Genomic DNA, 16,868 nt, shown 5'->3' with positions numbered 1-16,868 from the left:
AGTAAATGATTTTGAAAATGTGGGTTTTGAAAAGAAGTACATATTCATAGACAAAGTGGAGTGATAAGAAAAGTTAACATTTGTTTAGGGCTCTAACTGTTGGAAAAAAAACATATACGTACATATATATATTCCATATTCTTTGACCTAATAATGTGCTTTTGACTACAGTGAGTGTGATTATGGCTGCAACTACCAATTATTTTCATTATTGATTAATTATTTTCTCAATCAATTGACTATTTGTTTGATCTATAAAACATCAGAAAATTGTGAAAAATGTCATGCATAAACTGATTCAAGGGAGTGAAATGAAGTGGAAAAATATTACATTAGTTATTACATCGCTTATCAAAAGGAGATCATGTAGAACAATCTAAATGTGTGTGATTTGGTTAAAGAAATAGTTCAGAGATATAGTAGTTTGGGGAATTTTACTGTTTTTCCCACTTTCCCAGAATCAGAAACTAATAAATGCTTTCAGACAGACCTTTTTATGAATTTGGTGTAGTTTAAAGAATGTCAAACAGCAATATCAGGCTATCTCGGCTCAATCGTTGAGTGTCTATGGGATCAAATAACACAATCACAATCCTACATGCATCCAGAAATTGCACAATTGCACAAGGCGGTATCATTAATTGTCTTGTTTTGTCCAAGAAACAGCCCAAAACCTGAAGCATATTCAATTTACTACCATGTAAGACCAAGGAAAGCGGCAAATTCTCACAAATTAGATCCTGGAACCATCAAATCTTTTTTTTTTTTTTAAAAAAAGCTTAAAAAATACCTGAACAATTAATCAATTATCAATTATTAAAAGTGTGTTACATTCTTCTATCAGGATCTAGTAGGTTTTACACTAGTGGAAGAGACTCTGAACAGGAAGTTACATCATCATTGGTTTTTCTTACATACACATTGTGATCCCGCTGACCTGGATCACAGTGTAACACAGGTCTGAAGGCGCTGCGGTGCCACGTAGAGTGACTGTTAAAATAAATATTATGCTTTCACTCCTTTGGCAGCGCATTAGTCCAATCAGCAGAACAGCAACCTACAACGCTGACACACACAAAACTTGTGGGTCTGAGATTGGGAGCAGAAATCACTTCATAAAGAGGCTGTAATCCATGTCAGCACTGATGACGGCTGTAAGATTTGCCTGTAGAGGATGTTTTGGTCAGATTATTAACTCTGGTAGATTTGCTGTAATGTTTGAGGCCTAAATCATTTTATCTGTTGTGACAGGCGAATGCTTAAAGTTTAAAGCTATCAAAAGTATTTGTGTGTGTTTATAGTGTGTTTATCTTGACAAAAAACAAAATCCTTTTATTCCTTCAATAAATGTCTTACCAATTAAGTGCTAGAAAAAAAGCAAAATGTTAATTTTCCACTATCTTTGAAAAAAACTTTTTTTTTTTTGCTTGATGACAGCACATTTTTGGGGTTTATCCAGTGAATTTTGAGGAGGAACCAAATGCGTTACAGAAACTTCATCCGACAGCAACGGTCTGTGACTCTATCAAGTGAGTGGTGGGACGACAGCGTGGGAATCTTGGACTCACCAGAGCGCAGAGCAAGTCCACGGCTTCCAGTATGAGTTCCTGGTGGCCAATTCTGGACACCCCCAAATCCTCCAGCTCCTGGTGGGTGATACGCAGCAGCTGGTCCCCCCCTACTTTCTCCCTCTCGAAGGTCTTGATGTACTGCTGCAGGCAGTCGTCCAGGCCTGAAAGGAAACACACAGATTGACAGGAAAACTTTCACTACAGCTCGACAAGGCAAAAATTTTGTTTGCTGGCGATAACAGATTTTCAGATTTTATTAGTCAGTCAGCTTCTTGTGCAATCTTAACTTGCATTATGTGTTCTAATCTTCTAATAGGGCTTGATATTGCTTTCCTTGCCAGAATATGTGCTGTAAATCTGATTTCGCTGTTTGTGCACAGGTTTTATTTTGTTGCTGTGTCCTATGAGTGAAACAGTCTATGTCTGACAAGAAATCTGACAGATTCCCCCCTTCTCCAACACTTCCACGGCACATTTTCTGCTTTAAAACAGAAAAAGCTTTCAACTAAAAGGAGCAGTGTGTCTGTGCTCAGCTTGTTTTACATCTTTCGGTGCTGCAGCAGGTGTGAAGTCTTTTGTTGACGCAGTTGATGAAGTGCAGCCAACTAAAACAAACCGACAGATTCTGCACCTTCTATCTGCGTCAACGGGTTTCATCGATATACACAGAGTACAGGGTGTGGACACAAGGACAGGAACATCTTGCAAAGAAAAAAACCCCAATATATTACAGCATCACAAAAAAAAACTTAACAATTGAATTGAACATCTCTCGGACACAAAAATCAACAAAAATTGCATACTCTCTGTATTATTGGATTTAATATTTTCTAGGTGTTATAGGTGTGATATTGTGTTAACTCCCTGTACTCTTAGCTTCCTATAGACCAGAACGCTGCCCCAATGATTTAGTATTATGTTGAAACTACATTGTTAGATGTTAAACAACCGTTTGATTTTGCTTTGTAAATACATTTTGATTGATGGTTCAGCACTAGAGCTTCCTGGATCTTGAATCTTATTTACAGTTTTATCCAGTCATATCAAGCAAACACACTATTTGAGAAGAAAAGTATTTCTCATTGATCCAAATACATAAAAAAAATGTTTATATATACAGTACATTATAGCTGAATGTCACTGGACAGTGCTCTGCATGCTAACCAGACGTCCTTTTACCACTGGAGACTGAGAGAGTAGCCTTTGTATGGCCTTTTCTATGCACTCGGTCTGTTTCCATCTTCTCAGTGAGTGAGGGACATACACACACACACATACACACACACACACACACACACTGACAACTCTTTGCTCATCTTGTCTTTTCATCGCTGTGGACCAATCATATACATGTGACTCAGTACTGTGCCTAAACCTGATCAAGCATTCAGATCAGGTTTAGCTGGCAGCTAAACGGTGGAGAGGAAACATAGGGAGTTTCATGGTTTTGCATAAAATTTAAAGGCTTAACTAATCAGCCTCTTTACCAACTTAATTGAGACTCATTATGTCAATGAAGTATTCCCCATGTTGCCATAGAAACCATGAAGTAGGGTTTTGGCAGGGATTCTCCCTGACCGCAGGACAAAGTAAAGAAATGTGCAAAGAAAGGGCATGCAGCTCTCCAAAAAAGTGACTACATGGTACCATGAGACGTTTCGCTAACATAGCTATCTGCTGAATTAATTAGCAATCACTCAAAAACTCCTAGGATTTATTTGTTTAAATATCACTGCAAAGCATCATGAAATATTAATTTTGATATACAAATAAAGGTCATTGCCATAGTTTAAATGTTGGATTTGTTACCTCACATACAAACATAAAGTAAGGCTAAAATGCTGTTTACGAATGCTAAAGTCTGGTGGTTTCCCCCTTTTCAAACTGAGCTGCCATATCTTGTTTCCTGTTTGTCCTCTTTGGACTGTAGCATTGTGTAATAGAAAGCTGCTCAGAGTATGCTCTGCTGATTGCACTAAGTAATCTCCGCTGCATCAATTTTCCTGTCCATTTCATGAACGAGTCAGATTATCAGGCACGCTGAGGAGAAATTAAAAGCACAGCGCTGACACGTCCTGATCCCAATTCTAGATAATCCACTGGTAATGTGAAGTAAGAGAGATATTTAAGGCTGTTAACGCTGTTATAATAGATTTGTGTTAATCTGACATGTCATTGATCACTGTCAGTGTGTGTGACGAGAGAGTGAGCGTGCGAGAGAGAGACTGAAAGAGCACAAAGGTAAAACTGATATACTTCACAAAACATGAATTATGTTAATGCACATTGTCAGGAAGAGTAAAGAGATTACACTAAGCCTGCATTAGGTGTATGCCTCAAAACACACAGACAATTCACAAAAACAATATCTAAAATGTATATATCACATGTATTTGCACTGCTACTGCTACTTGCTATGTCAAGAACAAATTGTCAGTCAAAGCTGGGATTCTTTTCTCTCTTGTAATGAGAATCTCTTCTTTAAAGCGGCTTTGTCACAGCTGGGAATATAGAGCGTCTTGCTCACACAAAACACCAAAGGGGGGTGGGAGAGCGGGATTGTGGGAAGGTCACGGGGTGCCCCTATTTGGCCTCCAGTGACATCACGGAGCGGTATGCTAATAATGGAACCTGTGAATGCTAACGACAAAATGCTGCCAGTCCTCAGGAGCTGAGAATGGATGCGAGACAAGAATGAACCCACTCCACCCCCCCCCCTCTCTCTCTCTCTCTCTCTCTTTCTCTTTCTCTCTCCCTCAGTGTCTCTCAGTGCCACTCTGTCCCTCACTTTAAATTACCATTACTGGGCTCTGGGCACAAGAATCGTCTCTGCTCCACTTGTCAGATGTGGGACACTGAAGAACTCTCTCTCTCTCGTATCCAGTCTCTGCTCTTTGCATTTCTCACTTGTGCTATCAGCTTATTTAGAGATCATCTTAAATCTCAGTTTAACTGCTCTGGTCATTCTGTCTTTGCATTTCTCCACATCTTCTCCTCCCCGTGTGTCTCCTTTGTCTGTATCGAATCCTCCGGCTACACTTACATTTGTGTCTCTACCGAGCTGGTACGCTCACAAATAACACCCTGTTTAAAAGGCAGCGTCGGACTCAGGTACAATTTGTAATACACAAGTCTGATCCTTGCAATCATAATACGTCTGAGCCAGCAGAAAAAGGCTTAGAGTTATGACTGTGTGTGCGTGTGTGTGTGTGTGTGTGTGTGTTGAGGCAGGAAAGATGTATGTATGTGTATGTTTCATCCGGAGCATCTCTGAAGGGCTGTGGCCTGACACGTGAGCACGTGGCTCTGCAAAACAACACAACACACCACTGAAACAATAACAGACAAATACACACACTCGAACATCATCATCCACCTGAGTTCAACATCCCCTCTTATGTTTTGTACATATTTGACATTAACAGAGTGCTTGTGGTAATAACTTTGTCATGCAAACAGGCAAAAAAGCAGCAAAGCTAATGAGTTATTTGTATACAAGTAGGCGTGTGTGGGCCATTTAAAGGTTTTTGGAGGCTGAATGAGCAATCAGCTGACACCAAATCTCAAAATGAGAAATAAACTTTTATAACAATCGTATGTTAACAACTTGCAACTTAAATGGAAAGCCCAGGCCTTGATTAATTACAGTTCAATACAGTCAAAACATGTCTTTCTTGGAGGCTGACCTGAGAATCCCACACAATCTAATTTGATACTCTCCATTTAAACCTCACAGTCTGCTGGATGCTTCTAATTTGTGAATAGATACTCTGATTTACAATGAATAAATCTCTGTCTTCAGAGTTAATTACTAATGGATGAGAATCATCTCGGGTTCCAGTGCACTATGAGGTTTTAAAACTATTTAATCTGGTCCTACATGATGATCTTGTAAGTCAGCTGTGACTTCTTAATGACTTGGAGCATCTGCGGATCAACATTTGGCACAGATGGCTGTGCAAGCTCTGCTATGATAGCTCTAATGTTGCACTTTGCACACATTAAGCTTGGTCAGTAACTTAAACCCCTTTTTTTCTAAGCACAGATTCTGAGCCCAGACCCAGTGAAGGGTAGTTATTTGTGCGTAATTACTGGATCTTCCAACCTCCTGCGAGGCAACCCCGCGTTAACAATACCCACCGCAGGACACAATAGAGGTCTTAAACCGTTGGATTTGTTAGGCTCCGGAGAAGATGTTGGTCTGTGAGGACGACATTCACACTGCCTGAGGGGAAAAAATCGATCAAATGATTTAAGGCTGCAATTAAAAGCCTGTAGAAGCGACCGATTAAGCAAAACCCGAGGCTCAGCAGGTGTTTTGTTCTCTTTGGGCATCTCGAGTGAATGTGTGCTGAAATGCATTTAGACTCGCTGTGCAACACTAATCACTGCAGTTTGCAGACATCATTTTTTTTTGTATTTAGCTACCATCGTGTCTAAAGCCTACCTTTCATCCAGTCAACCACTTGACTGGAGCTCCACTTGCTCACAGGCTCCATAACCAGTGCCATGGTAGAAGTTTGTCTTGTTCACGCTTGACAAAAGAAAAACACTCCCAACAACCTCACCCCGCCTCCAAAATTCAAAAAAATTCAAATTATAGGGGAGAAAAAATTATGTAAATTCTGCTCTGTTGGGTTTGGGTGTTTACAAACAAAACGAGGTAGGTCCAAAAGGTCCAAAATGTCGCTCTGAGGAGCCTGAGTGCAGCCCAGCGGACTTGTGCACATTCCTGTGCTGTTTGCTCGCTTGAAAGAGCTCTTTTATTTGTCATTCACGTCAGGCTCAGTGGCGGTGATGCTGGTGGGTCGCCGCTGGCCGACCCCTCTTCCAAAATACATCCCAGTACCATCCAGAGCAGGCGAGAACAACGCGCACACTATCACTCCGTACTTGTGTCCGGAGAGGCTGGCTTTGCTCTGAGCATCCTCCCTCATACACAGACATGGAGTCATAGCCCTCACCGTGCAAAGTATGTGTGTATGAGGGGTGATTAACGCCACGAAGAGGCAGGATGAGTCTGAGGAGGAGGAGATGTGTACTAATGGGAATCAGTGACATCCTGATTATACTGGATTTTGTTAAAAAATTAGTGCTGAATCCATGAAAGACTGGGCTGAGTGACAGTACTTATTTGCACTGAGGTGCAGGCGTGAATAAGCAGAAATTAATATGCAAGTGAAGAGGACAGTGCTGACTGTTTTTTGAAAAGATTTAGATTTGTTTTTTTAATTATTATACTTTTCTGATCAGTGGATAGCTTTACAGTCCATCCATCCAACCACTAATCATAGAATAGGAAGGAAGTGATTTTAAAAGGGTAAAATCCAGAAAAACTGAAAAAGATTGAAAAAGAGAGAAATTTGAATGCACTAGTAGATGTTAGCCTGCCAGTAATTTTATACTTTTACATGAGTAAAATTTTGGATGTAGGACTTTACTTTGAACAGTGTACTCTCACACTATAGTGTTGCTACTTTTACTTAAGTAATGGATTTGAAAACTTTCACCACTGTTCATCTAAAGGGGTCATGGATAGAAACACATCTCCTCCAATACTGTTTAGTTTGTTTCAGTCATTTTCAAGTTATATGACTGAAATACACATAGATAGTAGTCATTACTTTTGACAGTGACAAACCAAAGCAAGTTTATACTGACTGAAAAGGTGTAGGCTGAAGCCTGAGCTTATTACACTTACCCTTTTTATGTTAATTATTTTGTACAGATCCCTTTAGAATTATACATTGACATTGATTATGCTTTGTATATGTATTTTTTATATGTATATTATATATACCCAAAAGTGTGTTCATACCTCAGTTTTATATTTGTTAATAATCTTATTTTAAAATATTTTTTAAATCTTTTAAGTGTATGATACATTTTCATTCCCTTTTCAAAACTATTCCACAAATTAATTCCTTAGACTGATACATATGCTGTTACCAGCCACTTATTTTCAGTTGTCTGATGCCTTCAGGTATCTGTGTCCATGGGCCCATCACAACAAATCCACCAAATTAAACAACAAATTATGCCCTCCAGAACGACACATATAAGCACTCTCTGATTTAACACCCCGATCAGCAGGACGGCATTGCTGTTTCAAAAATAAAACTCTTTTATGGTCTGACAACACTATGGTTGAGGATTGGTTAGGTTTAGGCACAAAAATCTCTTGGTAAAGGTTGGGGAGACATGGTGGTTTGGATTGAAAATACTATTTTGTTAAGATTAGAGGACCTTTGTTGTCATAGTTTCAATGATAATTTGGTTATGGTTAATGAACAACCGCATGGGTTAGACCAACATTGACTAATGTTAGGAAATGGGAAATAAACTGCAGTCTTCTATGTTAAAGTTCACATTTTGTTGATCCATCCTGACCTCCTCCCCCTGCAGAATTTATGACTCTATAATTATGTCACACTGTTTCCTCCTTTGCTCCCAGTAGAAAACAGTCAGACATCCAGTGGCTGCTAGAGGGCTTTGTCACTTGAACATAAATTCATGTTGTTTTAGGGCACTTGCTGAAATGACTAATGCTCTCATTTTCCTTGAGAGGACAGTCTGCTTACAAAGGAACCAGAACAAACTGGTTGGAGTGCAACAAAAAGGACATGATCCCTTTACAGCAGAAATAAACATGTTTACAGCCTGGTACAAAAAATGGTTTTGGTCTCTATAGCGAATTTCCCCGTTCATGACAACTGTACGGGGGATGAGTTTTTATATAACTCAAATGTTTAAATTTATTAAGGCTTAAAGTTATGCATAATTAAGGGTGTGGCCACTTTGAGTGACAGGTGGGTGCCATCACAGGCAAGTTGCTACCATGGCAACAACTTCGGTTAGGTAACATAACCATGGTGTGACCCCAGATTCACAGAGTATAGACATAGGTGTAGGCTTAGCCGTCACTATTTCACTGTATTTTCACTTCATGAAAGTTAATTGTAACATTTTGGTCACCTAAAAATGTCTTGTTCAGCGCCTGGTTATACTAAAATTGTTTTAAGCCGTTTTTTTTTACTAGCAAAAATTAACATCAGCATTAGCATTATCATAGTTCACCAGAGACTGTAAATGCAGGTGCTAGCCAAGCAGCAGCTAGCATTAGGGTCAGCTCCGTTCTCTTGTCTACATATGGTCACTTCTGGCTCCAAAAAACCAAGATGGCAATGGTCAAAATGCAAACTCAAGGCTTCAATTCCATAAACCAATGGGCGATGTCATGGTGGCAACATCCATCATTTTTTACAGTCTATGATTTAAACATATCACAGATAGCTATTCTGCTTGAAAAATAATGGCCCATATATTTTCCTGAATACTGCCACAGTGTGGATACAACATAAGCCACTAATAAATCCATTCAACACAATGGCTGTTTTGACAATAATTCATCTGCTTCACCTCCTGATCCTTCGGGCACTAATCACCTCTCATACACACCACTGTTTCCTCCTGCCGTCTTTGTCGCTGCTCACGCCTCCATCACACAAAGCGCAGTGTAGTGGAAACGACGGTCGCCACTGAGACAACGATGCTGACATGCGTCTCGCTTTTTCTCATCTATGGGGAAACAGCTTCAGGTTGTAAGCCTGTGTTCACTGCATGGCCACTCATTATACAACAAATACTACATTCAAACTGGATGTCATACCGACATACCACACAAAAAATCAATATGATGAGTAACATTCAGACTTTTCCTTTCAACATGCTCGTTATCTTATATAGAGATAGAGATGCTGTGATTTTATTTCTTTTTTAAAGTAGGCATTATTTTAATTTATTTGTTCATTTTGTCATTTTTAATTCATATCTATTGTTTTGTCATTAGGTCCAGCGACTATTTAATTCAGCATTATAACAGCACAAATAGATGATGAAAAGTGGCATAAGGAAATTTAATTCACATTAAATCTATAGGCTACATCAAAAATACATTAAATTTTTTTCCAGAGGGTGTGTAAGCAGCAATGATGTGACAAAAACAAGAAATTACATGTCTGCAACCAATAATTTTCTGACATATGCTGCCTATTAAACAAGCAGATAAATGGGACCAGTGCAGCAGAAACCCCAACAGATTCAGCTGACATTCAAGATAATCAATGATCATAAAGAAATACAGTGACAGGAAGCTATACTGTGTGAAGCCTGATAATGTGACTGGATTTCACTGCTAAATGGAAATGAAGATAACGAGACAATAATGAAATAATGAAATACAAGCCATTATACGGTAAAGATCTTATAAATACAAGCTGTAATGGCTTTTTTTTACCTTTATGAATCATATTTTGCAGTAGATACCCGGCTTGAAGAAATTTCATGCATTACTCTCGATATGCTCCAATCATGCACATTACAACACAGTATCAGCCTAGTTTAACAGCATTGATATAAACTAGATATAAACTATATAAAAAGATGAAAAAGGTTAAATCATTAAATAAACAAATTGTTTTGTTGAGGGATGGAATAAATATGCTATTCAATTAAAATGGTAGATGACAAAATCATACTGAGAAGCCAACATTAGAACACCTCCCCCTCATGTTGTAAATACTGAATCTTTATTAATTGACAACTAGCCCAATTAAAGAGAGACAGTTAAGACAAGCTGTTCATGTGCTTTGGTCACCAATCAGGCCTGATTTGGGTCAGCTGTATGCACTTTGTTTTAATGGTCTGAGTATTTATCCTAAATTTACTGTTCAACTTGAAAAAACATTAATTGTTCATGTGTTGTTTACTGTTATTAATAGTAGGCCTATTTTATATTAACAAATAAAATGATGAGATGAGGAGAAAAAAGGGTAAAGAAAATAAATGTACATACTGTTCACATGCTATGTAATCATAGGCCTTTTTCTTAGCAGACATTTTGACTTGTTGTATAGGAAAGACACACGTGTCACTAATGACATTAACAATGGCCATGTTGTATTCAAGTGTCCAAATAGGCCATGACAGTGTCACAAAACTAAACCTGAAACAGAAGCAGCTAAATTGAATTCAGTCATCATTAATTTTACTATTTATATCTGTGCTTTTCCAACTGAGACATGTCAAATCTTCTTCTGTGAAAAACACCTATTGCTGTTCATGTTCACTGGAACTTTGGTTATTGTGGGCCCCCTAGAGTATTTAATCATTTAGATTAAAAATTTTGAAAACAAGCAAAAATATCTGCACTTTTAAACTAAACAAGCATGGTCAGTCCAGTGGTAGAAAGTAAATAATCAAATGCATTTACTGAAGTACTGTACTTAAGTACAATTTTGAGGCACTTCCATTCGAGTGTATGATACATAATACTTCAACTCTACTACATTTCAAAAGGTAATATTGTAATTTTTTTGTTGCACTACTTATTTGTCAACTATGGTCACTTGAAGAATTGCAGAAAATTTTGCAAATAAAACATGTGATTGGCTCATAAAATATTAGGCATTATTATAGATTAAAGAAATTAAAACAAGCTACTTAGCTCCAGCTATAACATTAAAATGCTGCTTATACATAATGACCCCACTAATAATAATAATAATAAAAACAGTATGATAATTAAGCTTAAGATATATTTTGAATACAGAACTTCACTATACATTGTAATTTGTACTTTAACTACTCTCCACTCTTCAGGCCTGTGGGTAGCAGTCTGTAACATCTTTGTAATATTTGTAACTCATGCGATTTGACAAGAAGAAGAAGAAACTTTGAATCACATGACACTAGCTATTAGAGAAATGTTGCAGAGGAGTTCAGGTGATGAAGAGTACAGAGCTAAATCAAGATTTTTAGAAAACACAGGACTGAATAGGAGAATTTAATGTAATAGTATAGAAAATGTTGTGATCCACACTCCCATCCAGAAGGTGGCGGTAATGCGCCTTTAAGCATTTGCTAACCGCCATTAAACAACAAAATAAGAAGAAGACGAAGAAGAAGGAAAAAGGAAACTTTAGCTTCCTGAATCCAACTGAAAAGGTGAGTCTACTCCAGGCATTAATCATAAAGTGGTAATCATGTGTCTATATATAATATATAACTCATTACCGATGCGTTTCATTTCAATTTTCTACCATAATGGAAATGGTGTAATTCTGCGCAACAGTTAAACCTCACTTGCTTTACTGCTGTTTTAACTCGTCTTGGTGAGCTTATATTGCCAAGTTAGCTTACTGTTAACTCCCAAAGTTCAAGTTACAACGTTAAAATCATAAACGCATCATAAACTTCAACGATACTATTGACATTATTTGCGCTAATGACACGTGGAGAGGCTGTGAGACGTTTGACATACTGTGTCACTGACGTTTTATCACAAGGCGGAAGAAAGTTGACATACCATAAACGTCACGTAGGTAACCTCAGGCCGTGTGAAGCTGCTGCTGTTGTCTCGGTTAAGGCGGTCTGAGCAACAGTTTGAGCTCCATGCTAGTCGGCAGGCTTCACCTACAGAGACGTTTTCAGCCTCTGTAAATTTTCGTTTCGTTTCGTTTTCGATACTCATTAGTTTACAAGAGCAGAGGAAAACTTTTACTATCCTACTGCGTCATTCAGGGGCGAATAAAAACCTGCGTACATATGACCTGAATAAAGGTTATTACAGCGGTTTCCAACCTGGGGGTCAGGACCAGGTCAGGGGGTCAAAAGGGCCATAAGATGAATATGAGGGTTCACCAGATGATGAATATTGCAGTCAGAAAAACAATTATGTCTGCACTTTTTTAAATTATAACATTTTACAGTGAGCAGGGCAAAGAAAGGCATTGTAGCAGCCGTGAAGTGATTAACATTTATGTTTCAATGTTGCATACCTGAGTAGTGTTAAAATATATTTGCAAACACATGTTGAACTGATTTAGTGATCTGTATGTTGAATGAACATTTTGCTTATATTAGGTGGCTGAGCACGTGATTTTGGACATTACATTTCGTTGCATATAATTTTCTTTTAACAATGTAATGCAGTATCATGATATAATGTTCACAGGCCTGAAGCTGTGCTGAGCTTCCATCAGTAGACACCTGAAAATCAGGTTTGGTGCAAAGTTCCTTGTACACCTTGATAGAGAATTTTAGAAATGATATGCTTTTTTTCCTCCCATGTTTGTCCTTCTGCAGGTACAGACAGGCAACTGTCCCGATACCACGCCAGGAAAAATAAAAGCTGTTTGCGCTGGTCATGCTACCTGTCAACTGACTCTCTCTTTATGACATGATGGACGACACAGAAATAGAGCCAATGGACACGCCTTCGGGCAGCACTTCCCTTGGGGATGCGGCGTCTGGTGGAGGGCAAAGTATGCCGAATGAAGATGAAGATGAAGATGACGGGCTGTACTACATCCCTGAGAGAAGACCTTCTCTGGACTTGGGGCCGACTCCGATGGATACAAGCCACTGGTACTGAGAGATTTTTCATATACTAGCCCAACTGTTAGGTAGCAACTAATTTCTACTGCAAGTCATGAAAATAGAGTTAAAAAATAACTATTTTGGTCTGATTAATAATTAAAATAACCTATTAAAAGTATATCTTCCATCCTCTAAATGTTTGCATCATCAGTACATTTTTTATTTTATATTTTTGTTATGCCCAAAAATATAACATATATTACCCAAATGTTCACATGCAAACGCATATATGAGTCTAAGCAGAATCAATCCATACCAAGAAAATGGGAAAAATTGAATAAAAATACAAAAAAATACAAAAAAGGTTCAAATGTGGCTGCTTATCTGGCACGTACTGTAGAAGCCTTTGATGGCTTGTTGTGTGGCCACTAAGCAATCAACAAACTGCTATCCTCCTTTTTTTCCCAGGCATTATGTGGAACAGGCCAACTCACCAGTTCTGAGCTACAGCTCAATGTCAAGTGAGGTGAACTCCGACAAAATGGATGAAGACAATGCATCTTCCACGAGGTAAAAACAAGACCAACTATACAGAGAAACTAAAATCAGTCTGTAAATTCAGGCATTCATCACATTTTATCCAGGAAGTAGCTGTGCTCGTAATATGTATCTTGTAATATACTGTAACTTGTTGTGACTTTCAAACTAATGATATCTTGTAGTTACACTGAATATAATTCAAACCCTCTTGTCATCTTGGTTTTAGGGTCCAGCTGGAGAGAACAGGCTCATACTCTAGCTGCTACTCTTTGGACAGTGACGACTGTGAAAAAAGAATCCCCAAGTAAGAAATACACCCATTGCAAGCAACTTACACGTTAGTATGTGTTATTATATAGAACACTAAAGTATGTTCACATCTCACCAGGGTTAAAAGCAAAGATGATGCCGTTGCAGAGCCTACTGACACACTTCAGTTAATCGAAGACCCAAATGTAATTAGGCATCCTTCCCTGACAGTGGGATTTACTTTGAAGGTCAGTTTGTATCCCCTCATGTCATTTTTTTTTTTAAAGAAATGAAATATAAAATGCACTCCCTCTGAAAACAACAGCACTGAATTGTATCACTCTTTCGGAATCAGGCTATTTGTAGTACCCTTGGGAAGCTGACAGAGGGGGACATGAGGAGGTTCAAGAGGATACTGTGGAAGCATTTCCCGCAGGTGTTCAACACTCCTCCCCAAAGCATGGACATGTTGGACCTTGTGGATCGGTTGCTCGAGTGTTACAGCCTGGAGCTTTCTTTGCAGTTGACCAAAAAACTTCTTGAGGAAATGGGGAGAAAGAAGGTGGTTGATTATCTCGAGACTTTGTGCATCCGAAGTAAGTATGCTGCTGCATGTCTTAATGATTTATTACTGTTAATCTGAACAAAAGGAACGGACAATGTATTTACACAAGGTCATTTTCATTTTTTCAGATGAGGTACGTTACGATTTAAGTGAGACTCTGAAGAAGAGATACGGGGAAGTGTGTGAGGATTTGAACAAGCAGGGAGAGAAGAGGCCCCTTGATGATGTCTATACCACTCTCTACATAACATCAACGAGTGATAACGGCCCAAATATTGAGCATGAGGTCATGAAGATAGAAAAGCAGGACAGCAACCGGGAACCAGGGAGACCGCTTTCTATTAAAGATATCATGAGCGAAGAATGGCTGGAGGAATCAAACGTAAAGTTTCTTTTGATCACTGGAATGGCAGGGTCAGGGAAGTCTATGGCAATCAGCAGGTTAATCCTTGATTGGATTGAAGAGAAGTCTCACCAACATGTGAATTTTTTGTTTCCTTTGCCGTTCAGAGAACTCAGACAGTTTGAGGGTGTCAAGATCTCCCTGTTGGAAATAATACAGACACTCTACCCAGAAACAAAAAAATTGAGGGATGAGGACTTTAGATCTGAAGATTGCAAAATGTTGTTTGTCTTTGACGGCCTTGATGAGTACAGCGGGAAGCTTGACTTTGAAAACACTGAGCTTCTCGGTGACCACACAGATCCCACCACCCTTAACGTCATCGTGGTCAACCTCCTCAGAGGGAGGCTGCTGTACCGCGGAATGTTTCTGGTCACTTCTCGGCCGCAGGTAAGGCGCTGCATCCCTTGGGATACACATTATGATGAGAGAGACATGCGTGGTTTCCGTGACGATGAAAAGGACGAGTACTTTAAGAAGAGGTTTAAGAACCCAGAAGACGCAGCTCGAGTTATCGCGTATACCAACTCTTTCAAAACCCTCCGCATCATGTGTCATTTGCCCCTGTTTTGCTCACTAGTGGCAGATGAGTACCAGCACATATTAACAAAACAGGGTCCACAGGCAGAGCTGCCCAAGAGCATCACCTTCATGTACACAAAACTGATGCTGGCGCTCATAGGGCCGTATCGCGCAGATAGAGGTCCAGTTCTTAGCCCAGATAAAGAGAAGGACTTTCTCATGAAACTTGGAAAGTTGGCCCTCACCATGCTTGAACAAAACAAGTTCAAGATCACCAGGTCTGACTGGAGAGATGTTGGAATCAGCGATGAGGAAGCAGTTGTTAACAGCGGACTGTGCATACAATATGTCACAAAGCCATACGTCTTGTTTCAGGAGAAAGTCGTAAGCTTTATCCACCCCACCATGCAGGAGTACCTCGCTGCCCTTTATGTGTTTCTGTCCTTTAGAAACCAGGGGAAGAACATTTTTGAGCAGCAGTTGAAAGAGAAGCTCTCACGGATGTTCAAGGGGAACAAGGTGATGGAGCTGTACAAGTGCGCTGTGGACAAAAGCCTCCTTTATGAGGATGGCAAACTGGACATTTTCCTGCGTTTCCTGTTTGGGATGGCACGTAACATCAACCTGGAACTTCTCAAACCGTTCTGCACCTCCACTATGAAGTGGCCATCTGCCCTCGAAGATGCTACCGCCCTCATCAAGAAGAGGATCAGAGAAAATCAGTATCCTCAAAGGAATGACAACCTTAAGCACTGCTTGGAGGAGCTAGGTGTGGGAGCACGAGAAGTGGCATCCCTTTGAAACAATGATCACTGTGAAAAGTCGTTTTGCTAAAAAATAAGTTATCAGGCTTCCACTTTAAATCCAGTCACAGGAAAAATGCATGCACTAATTAAGCCTTAGACCATTTAACAGCCAAACATACAAACATATCCTGATGTACCAAGTAAGTGGTCCTCTTTTAAATTTCATTTAAAGAAATGGGGATGTTGTAGTTTTCATGTGTTTGTGTGGATTTACAGAAGCTTTGAGATATTAGGAGCCTTATTTGGGGACTTTTTTTTCTCCGTTTTTATACAATGCATATACAATCATACATTTTTGATTGACATTAATTACTGCTGTTGTTTCCAGCTGGTCTATTGTTATGCCTAACATCACTTAAGTCTTAAAGTCTAAATTCATTGCACTAGTAACAAAATAACACATGTAATATGATTATTGCTGAATGATGGTGTATTTGAAAATATGTCAAAATTATTATTCTGCCCTTTTAACTGTTGTTAATCAGATATTATTATTGTTTGTTGGTTGCTTTAATGTTATGGTATCATGTAACATGGTAATCATGTAAAAGAGTTTCTGAAAAGCATCTGCAGTCTAATCCCCGTAGTTTACATCACCACCATACATTACCGCACGGATATACAGGATATGAAAACACTCAATGAAAATGAATAACCTGTTTGAAATAAATGGTATCATCAGTAATAGCAATCTGCAGGGAAACAGGATTCTATCGATACTGCACATGTGAGTTTGTAAGTGAATTGATTGAATGATTGGACTTTGTGTCATTGTGGAGTATATTCTATGTGGTTTAAAAGTGCACAAGTTTAAGATGGCTAATCACCAGCAA

The 16,868-nt window shown here is 38.9% G+C and overlaps 2 protein-coding genes across 13 annotated transcripts in view; one reads left to right on the top strand and one right to left on the bottom strand.

The window, feature by feature from the left end:
• The window catches only part of LOC137195440 (connector enhancer of kinase suppressor of ras 2-like), a 31,431-nt gene extending 24,916 nt beyond the window's left edge, over positions 1-6,515 (bottom strand). For 8 of the 12 annotated variants that reach the window (XM_067607803.1, XM_067607805.1, XM_067607807.1 and 5 more), the window contains exons 1-2: positions 6,019-6,514; positions 1,569-1,732 (exon numbers count right to left, since the gene is read on the bottom strand). In XM_067607803.1, coding sequence (XP_067463904.1) covers positions 1,569-1,732; positions 6,019-6,082 — 228 coding nt within the window. In that variant the 5' untranslated portion in view covers positions 6,083-6,514. Of the gene's footprint in view, positions 1-1,568; positions 1,733-6,018 lie in introns of all 12 variants that reach the window. The other 4 variants (XM_067607812.1, XM_067607804.1, XM_067607813.1 and 1 more) reach the window with 2 other exon arrangements.
• A 4,965-nt stretch (positions 6,516-11,480) lies between these two features.
• nlrc3l1 (NLR family, CARD domain containing 3-like 1) lies at positions 11,481-16,741 on the top strand. The gene is made up of 7 exons (XM_067607816.1): positions 11,481-11,576; positions 12,717-12,998; positions 13,419-13,520; positions 13,717-13,794; positions 13,879-13,987; positions 14,095-14,335; positions 14,433-16,741. Exons 2-7 carry the CDS (start codon positions 12,811-12,813, stop codon positions 16,028-16,030), a joined length of 2,316 nt encoding a protein of 771 aa, XP_067463917.1. The 5' UTR covers positions 11,481-11,576; positions 12,717-12,810; the 3' UTR covers positions 16,031-16,741.
• The last annotated feature ends 127 nt before the right edge of the window (positions 16,742-16,868 follow it).

The sequence above is a fragment of the Thunnus thynnus genome, chromosome 13 (genome assembly GCF_963924715.1).
Source record: "Thunnus thynnus chromosome 13, fThuThy2.1, whole genome shotgun sequence".
NCBI lineage: Eukaryota > Metazoa > Chordata > Actinopteri > Scombriformes > Scombridae > Thunnus > Thunnus thynnus.
This window is presented reverse-complemented; position numbering and strand designations above follow the sequence as displayed.

Excerpts from the sequence above, each read along its gene's own strand:
- nlrc3l1 (XM_067607816.1), top strand. The coding sequence starts at position 12,811 with ATGATGGACGACACAGAAATAGAGCCAATGGACACGCCTTCGGGCAGC. Across the intron at positions 13,521-13,716 it reads GACAATGCATCTTCCACGAG|GGTCCAGCTGGAGAGAACAG; the intron begins GTAAAAACAAGA and ends TCTTGGTTTTAG. Across the intron at positions 14,336-14,432 it reads CGAGACTTTGTGCATCCGAA|ATGAGGTACGTTACGATTTA; the intron begins GTAAGTATGCTG and ends TCATTTTTTCAG.